The following is a 21,420-nucleotide window of genomic DNA, read 5'->3' as shown; positions in this document are numbered from 1 at the left end:
AAAAATTACTTTTCCAACTTCTGTCACTCTAAAACCCTGAAAAAGAGAACCTTAGGTTTTTGGCCTTCCCACTTGTTTGAATTTTAGAGAACTGTTCCAAGATAGTATCTTCCTAAAGAGTAACATTTATTTTGTGGAACCTACTGCATTCTGAAAGGTCACAATATGTTGATTTATGTTGAATTTTTGCAGCTTCTGACCTGGTTTGAAAAAAGGTCTGAAACTATTTTCTGGATTTTCTTACATTAGGATCACTCCTTATATGGATCAATCCAGTTATACAAAGGTATAGTAGACTAAAGTGATAGAATAATGTCAAAGTTTAAAAATAAGGAATCATTGATATAATCAGAGGACTGATATATGTATTGCTCCTGAAACAATCTGTTGACCAAGAGTTCTAGCTTGAAGTCTATATATTTTTATTTTCACTTCTGAATCTTGACCCTCAACAAAAAATGGCTCTGGTCAGAAGCATTATGTAGTGATATATACATCGGTAACTGTAGTTTTCTCACCTAATACTCTGAACAGAAGAACTTAATGTGTCATCCTGCATACTACTGGTTATAGTTGCTTCTCCTTCTGGGACAGCTTGTACTGGCTGTACTACATGAACAGTCCGGAAGAGCTGGGTAGGATATGGAGACTGTGGGGGCTGCATTGTCCTCAAAACTTCTGATGGCTGTGCAACTTCCACAGGATCTTTGGGTTTTGTAGCTTTAGAATTCCCTGGTTTTAGAACTGTAGTGGCTCCTCCTCTTATCCCTGGACTTGATACTCTCGATCGGCTTGCTTGATTCCTACTTGAAGTGGTTGTTGAAGATAATGATGGATCCGAAGATTCTATGCTGGAACCTGGATCCTCATCATCTATATAGATAAGATCTTTTGGCATATCTTTAAACTGATAGACCAAGCGCTGACCTTCCACTTTTGCCAGAATACCTCTTTGGTAATAGTACCTATCCAAAGCAAACAATTTCATCAATATTTTATTCAATCAAATATAAATTAGAATAATATTCAACAAAATCAAATTTTCCTAATCATGAACAAAACTTTAAAATTGGAATCAAACAAGTGAAAAAATAATTTCTAAATGAAAGACACTTATTTTATATAAGATACACTTACATTTATGCACAGATAAAGAAAAGTCCTTATTACCAACTAAATCTAAAACCAATTCTGATTAGGAAACTGTTGAAAAAGTAGGTGGATTATTCTAGTCCTTCACTTTTCTCCTTTCTCTCCCCTTCTGCTAACTTGCTGGGATAATCAAACCTACTACAAAACCTCAGGAAATTGTTTCCCATCCATAGCTTCCTGTAACAGCCCTACCGGTTTAAATTTGATTCAGTAAATCTGACTCAGTTTTGTGTATAAAATTTAATGAAGTACAATAGAAGTGATCAAAATTTTGTCATTGGGGCCGAGCCCGTGGCGCACTCAGGAGAGTGCAGTGCTGGGAGCGCAGCAGCGCTCCCGCCGCGGGTTCGGATCCTATAGAGGGATGACCGGTGCGCTCACAGTGCTCACTGGCTGAGCACAGTGCGACCAGTCTCAAAAAGGACAAAAAAAAAAAAAATAATAATTGTCATTGACTTTAATAAAATCAAGAACCTAAAAGTACAACTAAATAGTTCTAGTAACTAAATAGTTCTAGTTTAAGATTACCAAATTATATATACTCTAGAAATTACATTCCCATTTCTAATCTTTCTCAAATACATGCATATCTTGAATAATAAATGACATGATCCCAGAAAAATTAAAAATGAACTTAAGAATAAAATGGTACTCTAGTTCAAAATTTTGACAATGTCTCCTATTATTCGTGAAGCATTAATTTATTCCACCGTATACTTGTGATTCATATTTAAACATGCACCCTTTTATTAAGTACCTGCATTACCATTAGAGTATTTGTACTTTGTGCTGAACTTAAGTTTAATGGCTCAAAACATAGAAGCCCTATGGTCAATTTACCATTCCTGAGGATACACATTTTCTGATCCCTTTATAAGTAAAATATCTGTTTTCTACTTGAAAATTTTTTTTGGAAGGAAACATTTCCCTGCATTGGAATAAGATTTCAACTTAAATGCATACTGATTTCTGTAAGTATTGTGGTTTTGACACTTCTATAAATAAAATTCACCACTTCTTTAATCCTTTAATTTTTTAGTATTGAGGAAATATCCTTAACACAAAACTACAAAACTTCACATACCTGAGTGCTCTTCCCATGGTCTCATAATTCATATCAGGTTTGTTTTTGTGCTTTCCCCACAACCTGGATACTGCTTTAGAATCTACCAATTTAAAAATGCCTTTTTCTCTCTGGGTCCATTTGATATATTTAGGACAGGTAGCTTTGTCCTGGAGCAGTGCCAGTAAAAACTCCCAAAGATAAATTGTGTTTCCTGAAACAATAACAATTTTCTTAAATGACCAAAATGTCATTTATAAGAGCACAATAAAACACAAATAAAAGTCTTCTAAGTTCTATCTACATTTATACAGAAATATTATAAAACTCAGTATTGGTGATATAATGATCATAATTTTTAGTGTCTATTAAAGATCTTTAATAATAGTCCCATATAAGATGTCTGAACAGAGCAATCTTGTCAATTAGACTTGTAATGACTTAGGGAAAAAGCACTGTGAGACAATTTTTTTCTGCCTTTTTAAGAATCAGCCCACAGAAGAAACATGAAAGAGCTGTACAAAACCCCTCAACAGTTGTTCTCTTTATATTACAGGCAGCAGATCAGCCATAACAATTTTCTTCAAATGTGGGCAACAGTTATGAAACTACTAGGACTCCAGGATAACATATATGAAAGTGTCTGTTTTTCTTTCTTTCTTCTTCTTTTTTTTTTTTTTTTACTGGCTGGCCAGTACATGGATTGAACCCTGGACTTTGGTGTTATCAACACCATCCTTTAACCAACTGAGCTAACTGGGTAGCCGCCTATAAGTGTCTATGAACTAAAAAATCTAACCTGGCTGAATTCTTCCAAGAACCTCATTATTAAATGAAAGAATGGTTTATTTTGATAATCACTCAAAAAGATTTCTTGGGCTACTTTATTACCTGTCTCTTTATAGAAATTGGAAACCATATCTTATAAGCATGTGGCAACAGTAAGATTCATTTCACTTTATCAAGAAAGCTGGTGGTTTCTTATTAAAATATGCACACACTATAACATAATCTGAATGCTATTTGACCTGTAAGTATTATGCAGAAATTATAGTAGTACTCACCCTTCCCATCTTTGTTTTTCTTCTTCACAGATATGTTTGGTGTTGTGGCTGGGGAATCTGGTCGTGGTGGTTTAGTTTTTCTCCCTGAAATCAGAACAGCTCTGCATAAATATTTGCCCTCAAAAGTGAGAAAGAATAGACAATTTAGATTTTTTTTTCACATATTCCAAATGTCAAGTGCCAAATGCTTTATGCGTAAGTAGTAGCATATACTGGTTTTTCAAAACGCTATTTACTAAAAGGAAAATAACTTCAGTAAAAATTGAACATTAATGTAGGTTAGGTCACAAACACATCTATATAAGAAATAACACTTTGGCTCATCTGTAAAAATGATGTTAAATTTAATGTTTCTTGTCTTTGAGGTGACCATACTAAGTGCTTTCTTAAGATTCTGGAAAACACTCTTGACGCTGATAAAACTTGGACTCAAATTCATATAAGTTTGTCTGCCTGTTGGTTATGTAATCTTTTGAAGGTAGTAGCAGTGGATTTTTACCTTTTCTATCTATTAAATACATCCCTGCATACAGTTAGTTCTCAAGTACTGGAAACTTCCCTAAACTTTAGATATATAGAAAATATATAAGGCAAAATTTTGGTGAACTACATAGTTTATTTTTATATATTTTTTTATTTAATGAAACGATTGTACATATGTGGGGTACAGCACTGAATATCAATACCTATAGGCAATATGCGATGCTTAAATCAGGGTAATTAGTATATTCATCATTACACAATGTAATCATTTTTTGTGGCCCTTTACCAATTTCTCACTACCCCCTTTCCCTCCCCCACCTCTGGTGGACTCAGTTCTGTTCTCTCCTTTTGAAAGTTCAATGAATTATTGTGATTCTTTATTTACTTTTTTGCTCCCATTGATGAATGATGACACTTGGTATTTCTCTTTCTGTGCCTAGTTTATTTCACTTAATTTTCTCTAAGTTCATCCATGTTGCTGCAAATGGCAGAATTTCACTCTTTTTTATGGTAGAGTAGTATTCCACTGTGTGTGTGTGTGTGTGTGTGTGTGTGTGTGTAATGTATACATATATATACACACACACACACATTTTATATATATATATATATATATATATATGTACACATTTTCCTTATCCAGTCATCTGCTGGTGGACATTTAGGTTGTTTCCAACTCTTGGCTATAGTAAATAGAGTTGCAGTAAACATGGGAGGGCAGGTATCCCTTCAACATGATGATTTCCATTCCTTTGGGTATATACCCAGTAATGGGATTGCTGGATTGCAAGGCAGTTCTATCTGTATTTGTTTGAGGAACCGGCATAGTGTTTTCCATAACTGCTACTTTAAAGTCCCACCAACAGTGTAGGAGAGTTCCCCTTTCTCTGTATCCTCAGCAGCTTTTGTTATTCTCTGTCTTTTTGACAATGGCCAGTCTAATGGCATGAGATGATAACCCAATATGGTTTTGACTTGCATTTCCCTGATCCTTAGAAACATTGAGCATTTTTTCATGTGTTTGTTGGCCATTTGTATATCTTCCTTTGAGAAATGCTTATTTAGTTCCGTTGCCCATTTATTAATCAGGTTACTTGTTTTTTAACTGCTAGGTTGTTTGAGTTCCTTGTATATTCTGAATATCAATCTCTGATTGGATGCATAGTTTGCAAATACTTTCCCTCATTCTGTGGGTTATCTTTTCCCTCTGTTAATTCTTTCTTTTTGATGTGCAGAAGGTTTTTAGTTTGATATAATCCCATTTGTTTATTTCTTCTTTTGTTGCCTGTGCTTTTGTGGTCTTATTCATGAAGTCTTTGCCTAGTCCTACATCCTGGAGTGCTTCTTCTGTTTTCTTATAGGAGTTTTATAGTTTCAAGTCTTATATTTATGTTCTTGTGCCTTTGTCAAAGATCAGTTGGCTGTAAGTAAGTGGGTTGATTTCTAGGTTCTCTATTCTGTTCCATTGGTCCCTGTGTCTCTTTTTATGCCAATACTATGCTGTTTTGGTGACTATAGCTTTGTAATATAATTTCAAGTCAAGTACCGTTATGCATCTGGCTTTATTTCTTTTGTTTTTGCTTAGGATTGCTTTGGCTATTTGGGATCTTTTGTTGTTCCATATGAATATTAGGATTGTTTTTTCTATTACTATGAAGAATAAAACTGGTATTTTGATGAGGATTCCATTGAATCTGTAGATTGCTTTAAGTAGTATGGATATTTTCACAATGGCGATTGTTCCTATTCAAGAGTATGGAATGTCTTTCCACCTTTTTATGTCCTCTTTACCTTCTTTCAGCAGTGATTTGTAGTTCTCATTGTAGAGATCTTTCACCTCCTTGATTAAATTTATTCCTAGGTATTTTATTTTCTTGGTGACTAGTGTAAATGGGCTTGCTTTCTTGATTTCTTCTTCTGCTAGTTCGTTATTGGATTATAAAGATTCTACTGATTTTTGCATGTTGATTTTGTATTCTGCAATTTGACTGAAATTGTTTATCAGCTCTAAGAGCTATTCTGCAGATCTTTAGGATTCTTTCTATAGAAGAGACAGAATGCATGCAGGGACAGTTTGAATTCATCTTCTCCAATCTGGATGCCCTTTATTTCTTTCTCTTGCCTGATTGCTCTGGCTAGTACTTCCAATACTGTGTTAAATAAGAGTGGTGAGAGCAAACCTCCTTATCTTGTTCCTGGTTCTTAAGGGGAAAGCTTTCAGATTTTCCCCATTCAGGATGACATTGGTGGTGGGTTTGCTGTATATTGGGTTGAGATAATTTCCTTTTATACCTAATTTGCTTATCATGAAGGGATGTTAAACTTTGTCAAATGCTTTTTCAGCATCTATTGAGATACCCCCATGGCTTTTGTCCTTGATTTTGTTGATGTGGTGAATCACATTTATTGATTTGCATATGTTTAATGATCCTTGTATCCCTGGATGAATCCCACTTGATCATGGTGTATAATTTTTTTGATATGTTGTTGTATTCTGTTTGCTAATATTTTGTTGAGGATTTTTGCATCTATGTTCATTAGAGATACTAGCCTGTAGTTTTCTTTTTTTGTTGTATCTTTGATTTTGGTATCAGAGTGATGCTGGCCTCATAGAATGAGTTTGGGAGAATGGCCTCTGTTTCAATTTTTTGGAATAGTTTGAAGGGAATTGGTATTAATTCCTCTTAAAAGGTTTGGTAAAATTCAGCAGTGAACCCATCCCATCCTGGGTTTTTCTTTGTTGTAAGACTGCTGATTACGTACTCAATCGCATTTGTTATTGGTCTGTTCAAGTTTTCTATTTCTGCTTGGTTCAGTCTTGGTATTTGTATGTGTCCAGAAATTTATCCATTTCCTTCAGGTTTTCAATTTGTTGGTGTACAACTGTTTATAACAGTCTCTAATGATTCTTTGTATTTCTGTGGTATCAGTTGTAATGTCTCCTTTTTCATTTCTGATTTTTGTTATTTGGGTCTTCTCTAGCTAATGGTTTGTTTTGTTTTTCTTCTCAAAAAAGACGACTTTTTGTTTCATTGATCTTTTGTATCACTTTTCGGGTCTCTATTTCATTTAGCTCTGCCCTGATCTTAATTATTTCTTTCCATCTACTAATTTTGGGATTGAATTGTTCTTGTTTTTCTGTTTCTTTCAGGTGCAGTGTTAGATTGTTTATTTGAAATCTTTCTATTCTTTTGATGTAAGCATTTACTCGAATGAAATTCCCTCTTAGTACTGCTTTTGCAGTATCCCACAGGTTTGGGGATAATGTGTCTTTATTTTCATTAATTTCAAGAAATTTTTTGATTTCCTGTTTAATTTCTTCTAGGACCCATAGGTCATTCAGGAGCATGTAGTTTAATTTCCACGTATTTTTACAGTTTCCAAAGTCCTGCTTGTTACTGATTTCTAGTTTTAATCTCTTGTGATCTGTAAAGATACTTGGAATGATTTCAATTGTTTAACTTGTTGAGATTTGATTTGTGCCATAACATGTGGTCTATCCTGGAGAAAATTCCATGTGCTGATAACAATATATATTCTGTAGTTTCTAGATGAAATATTCTCTAGACATCTGCCAGGTCCAGTTGGTCTAAGGCATAGTTTAAATCCTGGGTTTCTCTTTTGATTTGTTGCCTGGATGATCTGTCCAGTGTTGAGAGAGGTGTGTTCAGGTCCCTAACTATTACTGTATTTGGGTCTATCTATTTCTTTTGGTCTTTTGCTTTACATATATCTGGGTGCTCTGGTGTTGGGTGCATATACATTTATGATTGTTATGTCTTCTTGCTGGATAGATCACTTTGCCATTATGTAATGGCCTTCTTTTGTCTCTTTTTATGGTTTTTGGTTTAAAGTCTATTTTATCTGGGCTGAGCCCGTGGCACACTCGGGAGAGTGCGGTGCTGGGAGCGCAGCAGCGCTCCCGCCGTGGGTTCGGATCCTATATAGGGATGACCAGTTCGCTCACAGCACTCACTGGCTGAGCGTGGTGTGGCCGGTCTCAAAAAGGACAAAAAAAAAAGTCTATTTTATCTGATATAAGTATAGATATTCCTGCTCATTTTTGGCTTCTGTTTGCATGGTATATCTTTTTCCATGACTTCACTATTATTCTGTGTGTGTCTTTACAGGTGAAGTGAGGTAGACAGCATACAGTTGGGTCTAGCTTTTTAATCCAATCAGCCTTTGTCAAAATTTGAGTTGGGAATTTAATCCATTTACATTTAGGGTTGTTATCAAAATGTACCGTCTTATTCCTGGCATTTTATCAATCTTCATTTGGATGTTTTAAATATCTTTTGTTCCTTTCTTCCCCTTTTATTGTTTGTCTTTGATGTCTGTTGGTTTCTTGAGGTGGTAAGATATAGTTCCTCTTTCTCATTTGCATTTTTGTTCAGCCAGCATGTTTTGTTCTTTCCTGTGTATTTCTGTGAGTGATTATTCCAGATGCAGGACTCCCATGAGAATTCCTTATAGGGCTAATCGTCTGGTGGTGAACTCTTGCAGTTTTTGTCTGTATGGGAAATACACCATTTCTCCCTCATTTCTGAAGGATAGCCTTGCTGGGTATAGTATTCTTGGCCATCAATTTTTCTCTTTTAGTATTTTGAATATATCACCCCATTCTCTTCTGGGGTGTAGAGTTTCTGTTAAAAAGTCTGCTGTTAGTCTGATGGGGACTCCCTTAGAGATGACTCGATGCTTTTTTTTCCCCTGTTTTTAGACTCTGTTTTTGAGTTTGGGCAGTTTGGCTATAATGTGTCTCAGAGAAGAACTTTTAGGATTCAATCTGTTTGGGGATCTCTGAGTCTTCTGGATCTGAAAGTCCATGTTTCTCCCTATTCCTGGCAAGTTTTCCACTATTATTCCATTAACTAAGTTTTCAATGCCTTTTCCTTTCTCCTCCCCTTCTGGAACACCCATAACGCCAATGTTTGTGCACTTCAGGTTGTCTGTTTGCTCTCTTAGATTTTCTTCATTTTTTAAAATTCTCTTTTCTTTTGTCTACCTGGGTTATTTCAAAAAGACCATCTTCAAGATCAGAAATTCTTTCTTCTGCTTGCTCTACCCTGCTGCTTAAGCTCTTGGTTATGTTTTTTATTTTGTTGGATGAATCCTTCAGTTCCAGGGGTTATGCTACATTTTTTCTAAGGTATTAATCTCTTTGTGAATTTCTTCCTTCATATTCTGGATAGTTTTTCTCATTTTGTTGTGTCATCTGAGTCTTCTTGTATCTCACTGAATTTCCTTTTTTTAAAAAAATTATTTATTATTATTATTATTTTACATTCTAGGACGTTGTTGTGGAGCAGCAGGAGAGGAAGAAGGAGAAAAAATGGAGGAGGGGTGGGGGGAAGGGTTGGCCCACAGCTGGCTCCTTTGCTGGGCTGGATGTGGACATTGGGAGGGCATGGTTGAGGCCCTCAGCACCCCCACCTCAGCTTGGGAGCCTTGGGGGCTTCCAGCAGTGGTGTGGTCATCGCTGTGCTGGATGCAGACATTGGGGGGGACATGGATGAGGTCCTTGGGAGTCCCTCACCCTGGCTCAGAAGCCCAGAGGGCTTCTGGCTCTCCTTGGTTTTATAGGTGTTCTTTGTTGGTGTTAGACCTTTACTGGTTGATATCAGAATTTTGTCTCTGATCTGTTGGGTTTTTGTGGTTTTTTTTCAGTTCTGTGTTGTATTATTAGCTACCCTCACCATTTAAACTCTGCACTGGAACTAATTAGTTGTTCTTTGCTTACTTCTAAAATGTGGGAACTTCCTGTGGGGACCAGCACTTGGGCCCTCTGGTTGAACTAAATTGCTGCTTTGCTGCTGATTCTCTGGGGAAGACTTTTTGTGCAGCTCAGGTTTTAATTGTTGACCTTATAAGCACTTCTGGGTCTTGTGAGTTCTGATACACCTGGATTGTGTGAAAACTCTGGCCTGGGCCTTAGTCTTTTCAGCAAACTACACCCCCTGCAGTTCTATATTCCTCACTAGTCTCCACTGAATGGGCCTGTGATGACTGGAAGGCAGATCAGCTGTCCATACTGTGCCCCAGTGTTCCTCCAGTGGGCCAGTCTTTCCCACCCCCCTCACTCCAAACAGCTCCCATGGGACAGGCCATGCACCAGTCCCGTGTGATGACTCACCGGCCATTCAGTGGCCCCTCACTCCTATGTGGGCCCTCAGGAACCTTGTCAGTAGTCTTGCTGGCCTGGAGGCCACCAAGGCCCTCCTCTCTCCTTCAGTCTCCAAGCAACTTCACACAAAGGGCACAGCTGCAGTGTTTGATAGCTCTTGCTCTGTGGGAACCTTGTCAGTAGTCTTGCTGGCCTGGAGGCCACCAAGGCCCTCCTCTCTCCTGCAGTCTCCAAGCAACTTCACACAAAGGGCACAGCTGCAGTGTTTGATAGCTCTTGCTCTGTGTGCTCACCAGGGCCAGCCTTGAAATGGCCAGGGCTCAAATGGTTGGAATGCTTTCTCTCATTGTGGCTTCTCCCACCTTCTTCATTGAATTCTATAGGTCTCTCCTCCTCTTATCCTGAGCTTAGTGGCCCCAACCTGGCAGTCTGCCTTTTAAACAGTTGCAAATTGGTCAGTTGAGGGAGAGAGTGATGCTGGGGATGTCTATTCTGCCATCTTGATTCTTCCTCCTCACTGAGTTTCCTTAAGATTGTTACTTGGAATTCCTTTTCAGTTATTTCAAGGGGTTCCTGCTCTGCGGGGTCTGGTACGTGAGAATTATTGTATTCTTTTGATGGTGTCTTTTTTTTTTTTTTAATTCATATTTCTATTATCTGTACATTGATGTCCAGTCATCTGGTAGAGCAGTTGTTTCTTTTATTACTCTGGAGCGGGCTTTGAGGAAAGAAACTTCCTCTTGTAGATGTGTTTCATATTGACCAGTGAGTAGGGTGTTTTAGTGTTGGTTCTGGGTAGATGCGTAGTATACTCTCCATGTGGGTACTTTGGCCATATTAAGTGTTGAAGTTGTGTGAGTGCTTCCCTGGCCTAGGAACTGGGGTGCTTAGATATTCCTTGCTGAGATTACTGATGCTGTGTTGGTTCATTGAGGATGTGGGTGAGCTCTCAAGTCCTTGGGAGAAGCACATGGATGCCATTTCACTCTTTGCCTGCTGTGAGTGTCCCTGGGCAGGCTTGTTGGCATCCCAGTTAGCATCCTGTGACTCTGATATGTGAACTGGGGTATACTGGGGTTCCCCGGTTTGGAATGGGTGACGCTGGGTGGGTTTTCTTTTTCCTCTTTCCACAGGCTCTGATGGTGACTCTCCTTGTGTTAGTGCAATTGAGTGATCAGCAGGCTGCCTGCATGGTGGCGGTGGCTGCTGCTGTGGTGGTGAGCTGCTCTTGCAGCAGTAGTGGCTGTGGCAGACCACCCCCACAGAAGTAGTATCTATGACAGGGGTGAGAGCTGCCCATGGCTCCTGAGGTCCCCAGGCACGCTCCTGCCATCTGTCAGGTGGGGGTGCCCATCCATAGTTAATTTATATTTTCCTGTGTATTTTTATTTTTTTAATTGCAAATTGGCAATTATTATTGTATAAATTCATGGCACAAAGTAATGTTATAATTTATAAATACCATGTGGAATAATTAAATCAAGCTACTTAACATATCAGTCACCTCAAATACTTAACTTTTTTTATATTGAAAACATCTGAAATTTACTCTCTTAGTGATTTTGAAATGTACAATACTCTATTAACTATATTTGCCTTCCTGTGTATTGTTAAACATCTCATTTTTCTGTATCTCTTTCAGTTCACAGCAAAAAAGCTCCATGGTTATCCATCATCAATCTCTAAAGTAAGTCCATCCCAACTGCTTTAGTCTGTATCAATTAACTATTCTAAAGTTTTGTTTGTGATGTTTTGCCATATATCTAGATCCACAGCTTGGTAGCACCGTTGCCTGTATTTAGGTTGAGATGATCATGCTGTCTGAACAGACTACTATGCTGTTTGTAAGAAACAATGACTACTTTAGTCGCTACCTCCTACCCCAACATTCTTGAGGCTGACTCCTGGGTTAATATAATAAAGAGCGATGACTCAGAAAAACAGAATTCTAGAGCTAAAAATCACAAGTTTAGTAACAACCCATCCCCAGAACAGAAAAACATTTCCGATTTATTTGGGTGAATGAGAGTAAGGGATAAAAAGGTCAAAATACCTACTCTTTAGGCCCCTCTTAAAATTGCAAATGTATCCTAGTCAGCCAGGTATCTCAACTTTCATCACTGCAAACATCTGCACAGAACCCTTTTGTGAGGCAGATTCTTCTGGCTGACTGTTCATTACAAGTATTAGAAGCCAAGATTTCAATAACGTCATACCATCTTATTGTATGCTGTTTACCTGTTTTTCTAACAGAGAACATTTTCTTTATTCCCATTGCTTTCCTCCACTAGTTTTAGTCATAACAGACACTGCCAGTAGCCTACCCAATTATCCATACTCTCCCATCATCTTCCTTACTATTCAAGGTGGTAAAGTACACAGCTTCACATGAATTATAGTTTGTTTGGGTACAGAATTTTTGGTTGACAGTTACTTCTTCTCAGCACTTTGAAGATATCTAATCCTTCCAGCCTCTACTGGGAGCTTCTAAACTGCCAACTGAAAAATAAATCCTCTTTAAGTAATGTATTTCTCCCTGGTTTGTTTCTTGTTTCTTCTTCTTCTTTTTTTTTTTTGAACTTGGAGAGGGGTTTTTGTTGTTCTGCATTTTTACTATCAATGTATATAGGCCTGGATTTATTGTAGTTACACTATTCAGTATTCACAATGCTGAGGATTAATGTCATTCTGAAAAATTCCCAGTCTTTGAATATTGCCTCTTCCTCACTTTTTATATTCTCTCCTCCAAGAACTTTGATTAAACATGTAGACCTTTTCATTCATTCCTCTACATCTCTAACTCTTTCATGTCTTTTCCACATCAGATGTATATTGAAGATTACAAATTCTTTCATAAGTAGGGACTAATCTGCTGTTTTAACCCATCCATTATGTTTTCAATTTCATTTCTATAAGTACTTTTTGATTCTTTATTATATCAGTCTTTCCCCATTAGGTAGGATGTTCGTTTTATATTTTTTGAAACAGGTTTATTGAAGTATAATTGACATAGAATAAACTGCATGTTTAAAGTTTACAATTTGATAGGTTTTAACATATGTATGCACCTGTGAAACCATCACTACATTTGTGACAATGAACATATTCATCATCCCCAAAAGTACTTTGTGCCATTTTGTAATCCTTACATCTCACCCTTCCACACCAAGCTCAGTCCATAGGCAACCACTCATCTGTTTTCTGTCATTATAGTTTGCAGTTTCTAAAGTTTTATATAAAAGAGGCATATTCTTTTTTCATTTTTCCCTTAGCATAATTATATTGAGATTCATCCATTTTTGTTATACATATCAATAGCACGTTCCATTTTATTGCTGATAGTATTTTAATGTAACGATATACCACAAATTTTCCAATTTCTTCTCCATGTAGTAAGATGGGACAATCATAGGGTATACCTCATTTGTTTCCTGTTTCTCAGGTATCACTGGCTTTTGTTGACTAATGTCCAATTTGTTTAGTACCACTGTTAAATATATATCATCTGTGTTTTCAGTTGTTTCAGGTGGGAGAGTAAAACTATGTTCTGTTATTCCATCTTGACTAGAAAAGGAAGTTCCACCTGGTCTTTTTTAATAGTCTTATTCTTTGACCATGTTTTTTATTATTTTGCTTTAAAAATTATAATCATACTCATTTAAAGTTTCTATTTGATAATTCTCTTATCTGAGATTCTTAGAGAACTAACCCTAGGGTTTTCTATGTCTGCTACTTCTCAGTCAGGAAGTGTCTTTCTCATGTATTCTGTGATACTGAAATACAAGTTCACTTTAAACAGGGCTTTATCAGAGGAAATCCTGTGCAGCCTGGATTAAATATATAACCTGCCAGAGCAGTCTTGTAAGAGCTTCTGCCTGGTTACCCCAAAGATATTACTACCCTGGGGTCACTTTTATGTTAATTACTTGGCTGGGAATTCCTAAAGTCAGTGATTGTTTAAAACCTAGTCATATACCTAGGTTAAGACAGGCCTAGGATTATGAATTCTCAAAGGAAGAATTTCTCTACTTAGAGCCCCAGCTGAAAAATACAAGCTTCCTTGATATCTGTTTGTGCCAGTAGGGGGAATTTTTAGCTCTTCAAGGGTCCCAGTTATATTCTGAGGACTTTGTCCAATACCCCACCTTGCATAGGCCCAAGATCTAAACTTCTGCCTTTACATAGGCAATAAAACCAAGCTCCTTGACATATCCTACTCAGCTCTTCAGAGCTGCTGCAGTGTCAGTTCATGCTTACTACTTTACTTTCCTCTTCATTTCTGGCTTCTGGAATTTCCCTTACTTACTAGTGATGCCATTATCCAAGATATTAAACTCAACATTAAACAAGCAGGAACAGAATCAGAAGGCAATGAAATGGAAGGAGTGTCAGACTTAAAATTCAAGTGCTGTCCCAATTTGTGAAAAGTTAAAAATTGCAATTTAATACATTCTAACATTTTCTCTTCAATTACTTACCTGCTGATTTCCAACTCATTGTATTCTTCTAACCATAATCTTATATTGGAATCACCAGTATACATCAGAGGCTTTCAAATTATGCCCCTTGCGAGGAAGCTGGCCTGCCCTGACTCCCAAGCTCTGTCTGAACTTGGATAAAAGGGTTGAGATAAAAATTTCAGCCTTTAAAAAGTTGGGAAATCCCTTTTCTGTGAGATAGAACAAATATTTTAAATGTATTAAATAATCTACTTTTAAAAAAATGACTCTAACATAAAGAAATACTGCTTATGTTTTGTGCTCTCAATTTTTTCTTATCTAAGTTTTAATTGGTATAGAAATAACACTGAATAAAAATTATATTCAGATTCTACATCAAGACTTCACTGTTTGCCCTAAACAAATTAACCACATACCTTTCTTTCTCTTAGGTTGTTCTGGTGAAGAGGCTCCTGGTGAGTCTGCATATGTCTCTTGCACTTGCTGAGTTTCCACCACTTCAGGAATCCCATCTAATGTGACGGACACATGGGTGATTGGGGCAACAACAATATCATCTTCAGATGAACTAAATATATTATTATCTAATGGAAATAAAATCAACTAATTATAATGAACTGGGTAGTAGAAAAAATAGTTTCATAATTTCTGCAAAGATTAAAGTAGGAATAACATCTTGAAATCTGTTCCCTCCTTTTCATTTCCTCTGCCTCTCAAGTAACCTTATATCAGTCCTGGCTTGACTAAACTATTACAATGTCTTTCTTATTTGACTTCCTATCACCAGCTATCTTGTCTGTTTTCTCCATTCTTCACATTGTTGCTAAAGGTATCTTCTGAAACCTAAGTCTGATCTGACCATATTATTCTTCCACACAAAAACTTTACACCCTGAAAAATCAGATGAATAAAATTGACATATCTTCTAAAAGTTTGTAGGGGAAAAAAGATGAGAGCAACCCAAACTCCACAGCATGCCTTTCAAAGCTTCCACAATCTAGACCAAACCTACCTTTCCAATTTCATCTCCTACCCACCATGAAGCTTACATGTCAGCTATACCAAAACACTTTTATCTCAAAAATTGCATTTTTTTTTTTTTTTACAGGTCTGTGTCTTTGACTCAATTCATTCTCTCTAGCTTAAATGCCCTGTCCTGTCTCCTCTACCTATTAAAAGCTTATTTTTCATTTATAGCACAGGTGAAAACACTCCCCCCAATAAAGCCCATCTCTGATGTTCTCAGCTAGAGTACTCATCCAGAACACTTTGCTATCACTCTCATGGCCTTTATTTCTGTCTTCTACAGTTATTTACTTATTTTCAAAATTATATTCTACTTATTTTCAAAATCAAATTGTAAGCTTGAAGAAAAGAATATCTATTCATTTGTATATCATATTATTGCCTAATGCACTGCTACTGTGCATATAGCAAATATTCAATAAATATCTTGACTTAGTAATTAATTTTATGAGTTTGAGTGCTTCCTTGTCAGAAAAGCCCAAAGGAGAACATGGATTTAAAGTGAATCAATAATGTGGCAGGAATTTTATTTATTTATTTATTTTTAATTTTTTGGCCGCAGGCTAGTACAGGGATCAAACCATGGACCTTAGTGTTATCAGCATCATGCTGTAACCAACTGAGCTAACCGGCCAGCCATGGTAGCGAATTTTTATGCCATGAAGTATTAGTAAAATTTTCAATAGAGTTTTGTCTATTCACTGATGAATATCTATAGAGATGACTAAATTATAATAGTTTGGGCCCTAAATAACCTAATACTTTCACCAATGAAGTTAAAAGCAGAAATTTTTCATAATCTAATATTTAATAACTAATAAATTACTTTTTTGTTCCTAAAGGCTTCATTTCCCAAATTTAAAAGTCTTTTCTAATTAAACATATTAGCAAAAATGCCTCAACTAGTACTGTGCCTTAAAATGTGCTTGGGACACAAAAAATATAAAACACGTCCTCTGGTCTCTCAACATTTATTATCTGATAGAGAGAGATGGCAAGAATAACTTTACACAGTACATAACCATGAACAATCATAACCACTCACTTATTCGCTTTTCATCCAGCATAGGGCCTGGAGAGTCCATATTGAGGAGTGCCTCAGCAGCCTCAATAGTTTCAATTGTTTCATCCCCATCATGACAAGAAGCTTCAACTACAATACATTTAACAAAAAAATAGAATTAGCTACAAGACATCTGTTGTTCTGAAATTCACACACTGCTGATCTCTTGAACCAGAACATATCCCTTAATATTTGAGTTTATATACATATACATATAAACAATCAACATATAAAATTGTTCTGAATCTGACTATTAAGTAACTGACAAAACAAAACACCTTTGCAAGATGCTGGGAAGTAAAAGGGTAAGTAAGAGCTTGCACTCTGGAGGGAAACCACTGGTCATTCTTATAGTTTCAGAAATAAATAAGGGCATTGGACTGGAATGGAAAGGGTCCTAGAATGACAGAAATCTTACGCTATGTCACTAAACCAGTAGGTCACTGGGCAAGTCATTCCGTTTCTGTAGACCCCATACTATAACATGACTGGGTTGATATTCTTTGGTACTTTTCAGCTCTAAAATCAATTCCAATATTCTTAGGTCACTAATGTGAACATTAGTCTCCATTAATCTCTGAATCTTCTTCCATTCCTCTTTAATTATTGAATTATCACTATTTCCAAGAATTTTTAGGCAAAGTCACATTGTTAGAATCTAAACACCTTGGTAATTATAGTATTCTGGTACCATTCTTCTACGGTGGATTTGTGGAACATTAATTACTCTATTACACACTGTGCTTAATCCAAGGTACAAATCACACACGTTATTTTGTAAAGCTTGAATATATATATAAACTCTCAGATTCAAGGTTGGATTGACAGTGTGTAACTAAATATAAGCCTTTTAATTTCACACAGTGCTAAAAAAAGCTCTTTTCCCCAAATGAACGAAAATGATCATTCCCACATTGTCTTTTCCCCATTCCTATTCAATCCAGAGGAGGAATAAAATCACATTTTCTTTTTCACTATTAAGACTATAATCAGACGTCCAAGAAATTGGTAGTTCTTTGAAATTTAGCTTAACTTTCCATCAGAATACTGTAATATTTATTATCCTAAATATTTCGTAAACAGTTCACATGATCTCTTTAGACTGAAAATCTCCAAGAACCTACAACATTCTTAATTGAATCCAAGTTCTCACTGACAATAACACTGAGCACCTATCACTCTTACACAACTGTGTTAGGAAACGTGGAAATTACAATAGTGTGAAACATACATAACCTTTTCCCTTAACTATTGGTAACTGATATGCAGATACTATCCAGGAAGATAAGTGATTAATTTTATGATATAGAACAGACTGACTACAGACAACTGTATATCATTGTAAGTTAAGAAGGCTTCCTGAAGAGATGGGCTTAAGTTGAGGCATTTAAGATAGGACTGAACAAGAAGAAAAAAAAAATAGAATTTAAGTACTGTGAGAGGAATAGAGGTTGATTAAAGCAAGAATAGTAGTAGTAGCAAGGGCATGCAAATAAGTCATTTAAAGAAAATGAGATTAGTCTATACTGTTATAAAACAAAATGTAATGGAGATTAGTAAATTGCCTTCTACCTGAATTAATTTGGCTGACGCCCCCCCCCACCCCCCCCATGGAATACCATGTTGGAAGGGACAAACTGCTAAAGGAACAGAGGGCCAGGACAACTTTTGAAGGATGCATACCAAGAAGTTCAGAATCTGTTATCCCATACTAACACAGCTCTTCTCAGTTAGGAAGAAACTCCTAACAAAGAACATTTTCCCCATAAAATAATGGCTAACACTGGGAGTCCCTACAACCTGCCAAGCCACAAGAAGAAAATCTTCCTCTGGATATGAAAGATACATTTGCAGGATTCCAAACCTCTGGGCTTGATTCCCTCAAGCTAATACCTTGTACCCAAATATCCACAGGCTCTCTGGATGTCAAGGAACAAGAAGATAGCCAATATAAAAAGAGGGAAGAATTGAAATCTAGCCTGGATTTTTCAAACAGCAATTTATCCCTTCACAGAATCTTCCTCTTTCAAAAGCTTTAAACTTTTCCTCCTTAAAGCATGCAGTTACATTTCTGAGTTACTATAAAAAACACCCTAGAGGATGTCGGTAGATTTCTGACTAGTTTCTTACATCCATAAGTATGTGCTCTTTTTATTTTCATCCTCTCAAGATGTACAAAACTGAAGTCTTCAAAAGCAGACTATCTCCCCCAATTACATGAATCAATTAATTTTTTAATTATATATTCTATAAAAACAAATGCTTATAAGTCCAATTTCTCCATAGCAGTTAAAACCAGGAAAGATAAATGCATCAAAAATTCTAACAAAATGTTGAAAGCAAGGCATTATAATTTACTCCTATTAAAGACTTGCAGATAAGTAAAGACATAGTAAAAAAGCATATTATTCCTTTGTCAAGGCTTTGAAATTCTTCTATGAATTGAGGAAAATGCCCGCTTAAAATTAAATTTTAAAAAAAATTAGACAAATAAAGGGTAGATAGCTCAACAATTTACTATATCCTAAACATTTTATACAGTAGTAGATATTCATTTACATAGATTTTATAAAATATTTTAAAATTCTGCTGGGTAGATAAAAATGATAATATTAGTATACATAACAATTTAGTTGCCTTTAGATTCTAAGAAAAAACAAGGAGAATTTTAAGCCATATTTTGGTTAAGATTTTTATCATAGAAAATTTCAAACATATACAAAAGTAGAGAGAATCAGAAAGTGAATCCTATGTATCTAGGGATTCAATAATTAACAATAATAGCCAATCTTCCTTCATCTGTACTTCCCTAGCCCAATATACATTCACTGGATTATTTTAAAGTGAACCCCTATCAACCTACCATTCAATTGTAAATATTACAGTATTCCTCTCTAAAAGACATTGCCATGATCACATCTTTAAAAAATTAATTATTCTCTAAATCAGATGTCCAGTTAATACTGAAATTTCTCTGGTGTCTCAGGGTTTTAAAAAAATTGCTTCCTGCAAATCAGGAGCCAAACAATGCATCACAATTGATGATATGTGCTTCCTCCCTCTTTTTTTCCATTATGCTGTTTATCTTAAAAGAAACAGGGTCATTCGTCTGTAGTTCCCACTCTAGATTTTTCTGATTATACTTCTGTAGTGTCACTTACCATATGCCTCCCCCCATGAATTTCCTGTAAACTGTTAGTTATATCTAGAAGTTTGATCAGATTCACAGTCAATTTTTCGGCAAGAACACTTCAAAGATGGTGTTGCATGATTCTGTGTGCCTCCTGATGTGATGCTATAACATCTGGTAAACTGCTTTCAGTACTGTTAAGACTGAAAACTAGGTTAAAGTGTTGTCAGCTGGATCTATCCATTGTAAAATTCTCCATCAGTCTTTGACCTAATGGCTGTAGCCGTCATGAATGATAGTTGCCTAGATCTACTATTTCATTAGCGGTTCTGAAACGGTGGTAATTCTAAACCTATTGTTCTTCCAGCATTTATTAGTTAGAATTCTCCATAAAGAATAAATTTCCTTCATTATCTGGTTATCCTGAGCCACTGTTCATACGATAAAAGCAAATTAAATACCCGATTCTTTTTTCATTATTTAATGGGTTTCAGAATAATAAATGGGCTTCCTAGCATCTTCCAAAAGTGGCCAATGAGTTGTTTTTTTCTTTTTTAGTATCATTGTGAATGCACAGATTTTAAAGCACTTGATATTCTTCAATCTACTGCAGTTATAATTCTTAATCATGCTCTAAATGTCCCATCTTTGGAAAATAAAGGGCATTCCTGGATCTTTTAGACATGACCCAAATAATTTTTGACATTTGGGATGATAAGACATTACAGGCTATTCTTATACATTTCCTGTCCCAAACCCAGAATCAGTCTTTTCTTTCAGGTGTCCTGTTACCTTCAGTGGTAAGTTTGTTTAGAGACCACAATTTTTTTTTTTCTTTTTAAAGATGACCGGTAAGGGGATCTTAATCCCTGACTTGGTGTTGTTAGCACCACGCTCTCCCAAGTGAGCCACGGGCTGTCCCCTAGAGACCACAATTTAGATACTAGGGGTGTTCACTGCTATTGCATTGTTCATTATTTTTAGGCCTTATCAATGGCCAAAATTGAAAAATAGGTAGATCTCCTAAAAATGTTTATTTCAGAGAATTTTAAACATATTCAAGCATAAATAGAATAACATAACTAATCTTAATTTATCTATATCCCCATGCACTTCCCTATCCCCATATTATTTTGATGCAAATTATACACATCCTGACATTTCTGCAGTAAATTATTTCACAAAATCTCTCTAAAAGGCTGTTTTGAAAACAATTATAATATCATTATCACATAAAAAAATCACTATTTTCTTAATATTAAATAGCCAATCAGCATTCAAGTGACCAATTGTCTCAAAAATCATAAATGATAGTGATGGGGAGAGTGGACAGTTTTTTGTTTGAATCAGAATCCAAGTAAAGTCTTCACAATGCAATGGACTGATTAAGTTTTTTTTTTTTTTTTTTTTCCATTTCTATGTCACCCTCCATCCCTCTAATTTTTTTTTCCCCTGCAATTTATTTGTTGAAGAAATTAGGCTGTTTGTCTGATGGAGTTTCCCACAGTGTGGATTCGGGTAGTTGTATTCCTATTGTATAGTATAACATATGTTTTAGTCCATTTTGTGTTGCTATAATAGAAATACCTGAGACTGAGTAATTTATAAAGGAAAGAGGTTTATTTGGCTTACGATTCTGGGACAGCTGCATCTGGCATGGGCCTCAGGCTGCTTCTACTCATGGCAGAAAAGTGGCAGGTACAAGCAGATCACATGGTGGGAGAGGAAGCAAGAGAGAGAGAGGAGGTACCAGGGTCTTTTTACACAACCAGCTTTCATGGGAACTAACAGAGCGAGATCTCACTCATTACTCCCTTCTCCCCCAGGGACAGCATTAATCCATCCATGAGGG

At 36.2% G+C, this 21,420-nt stretch overlaps 1 protein-coding gene across 2 annotated transcripts in view; it reads right to left on the bottom strand.

The window, feature by feature from the left end:
• The window catches only part of ELF1 (E74-like factor 1 (ets domain transcription factor)), a 57,642-nt gene that overhangs the window by 8,229 nt on the left and 27,993 nt on the right, over positions 1–21,420 (bottom strand). The window contains exons 3-7 of one of the 2 annotated variants that reach the window (XM_008588874.1): positions 16,421–16,528; positions 14,766–14,933; positions 3,280–3,363; positions 2,237–2,429; positions 519–965 (exon numbers count right to left, since the gene is read on the bottom strand). In XM_008588874.1, coding sequence (XP_008587096.1) covers positions 519–965; positions 2,237–2,429; positions 3,280–3,363; positions 14,766–14,933; positions 16,421–16,528 — 1,000 coding nt within the window. The remainder of the gene's footprint in view (positions 1–518; positions 966–2,236; positions 2,430–3,279; positions 3,364–14,765; positions 14,934–16,420; positions 16,529–21,420) is intronic. The other variant, XM_008588875.1, reaches the window with a different exon arrangement.

This window comes from Galeopterus variegatus, unplaced genomic scaffold (assembly GCF_000696425.1).
Source record: "Galeopterus variegatus unplaced genomic scaffold, G_variegatus-3.0.2 Scaffold5079, whole genome shotgun sequence".
Taxonomy (NCBI): Eukaryota; Metazoa; Chordata; class Mammalia; order Dermoptera; family Cynocephalidae; genus Galeopterus; species Galeopterus variegatus.
This window is presented reverse-complemented; position numbering and strand designations above follow the sequence as displayed.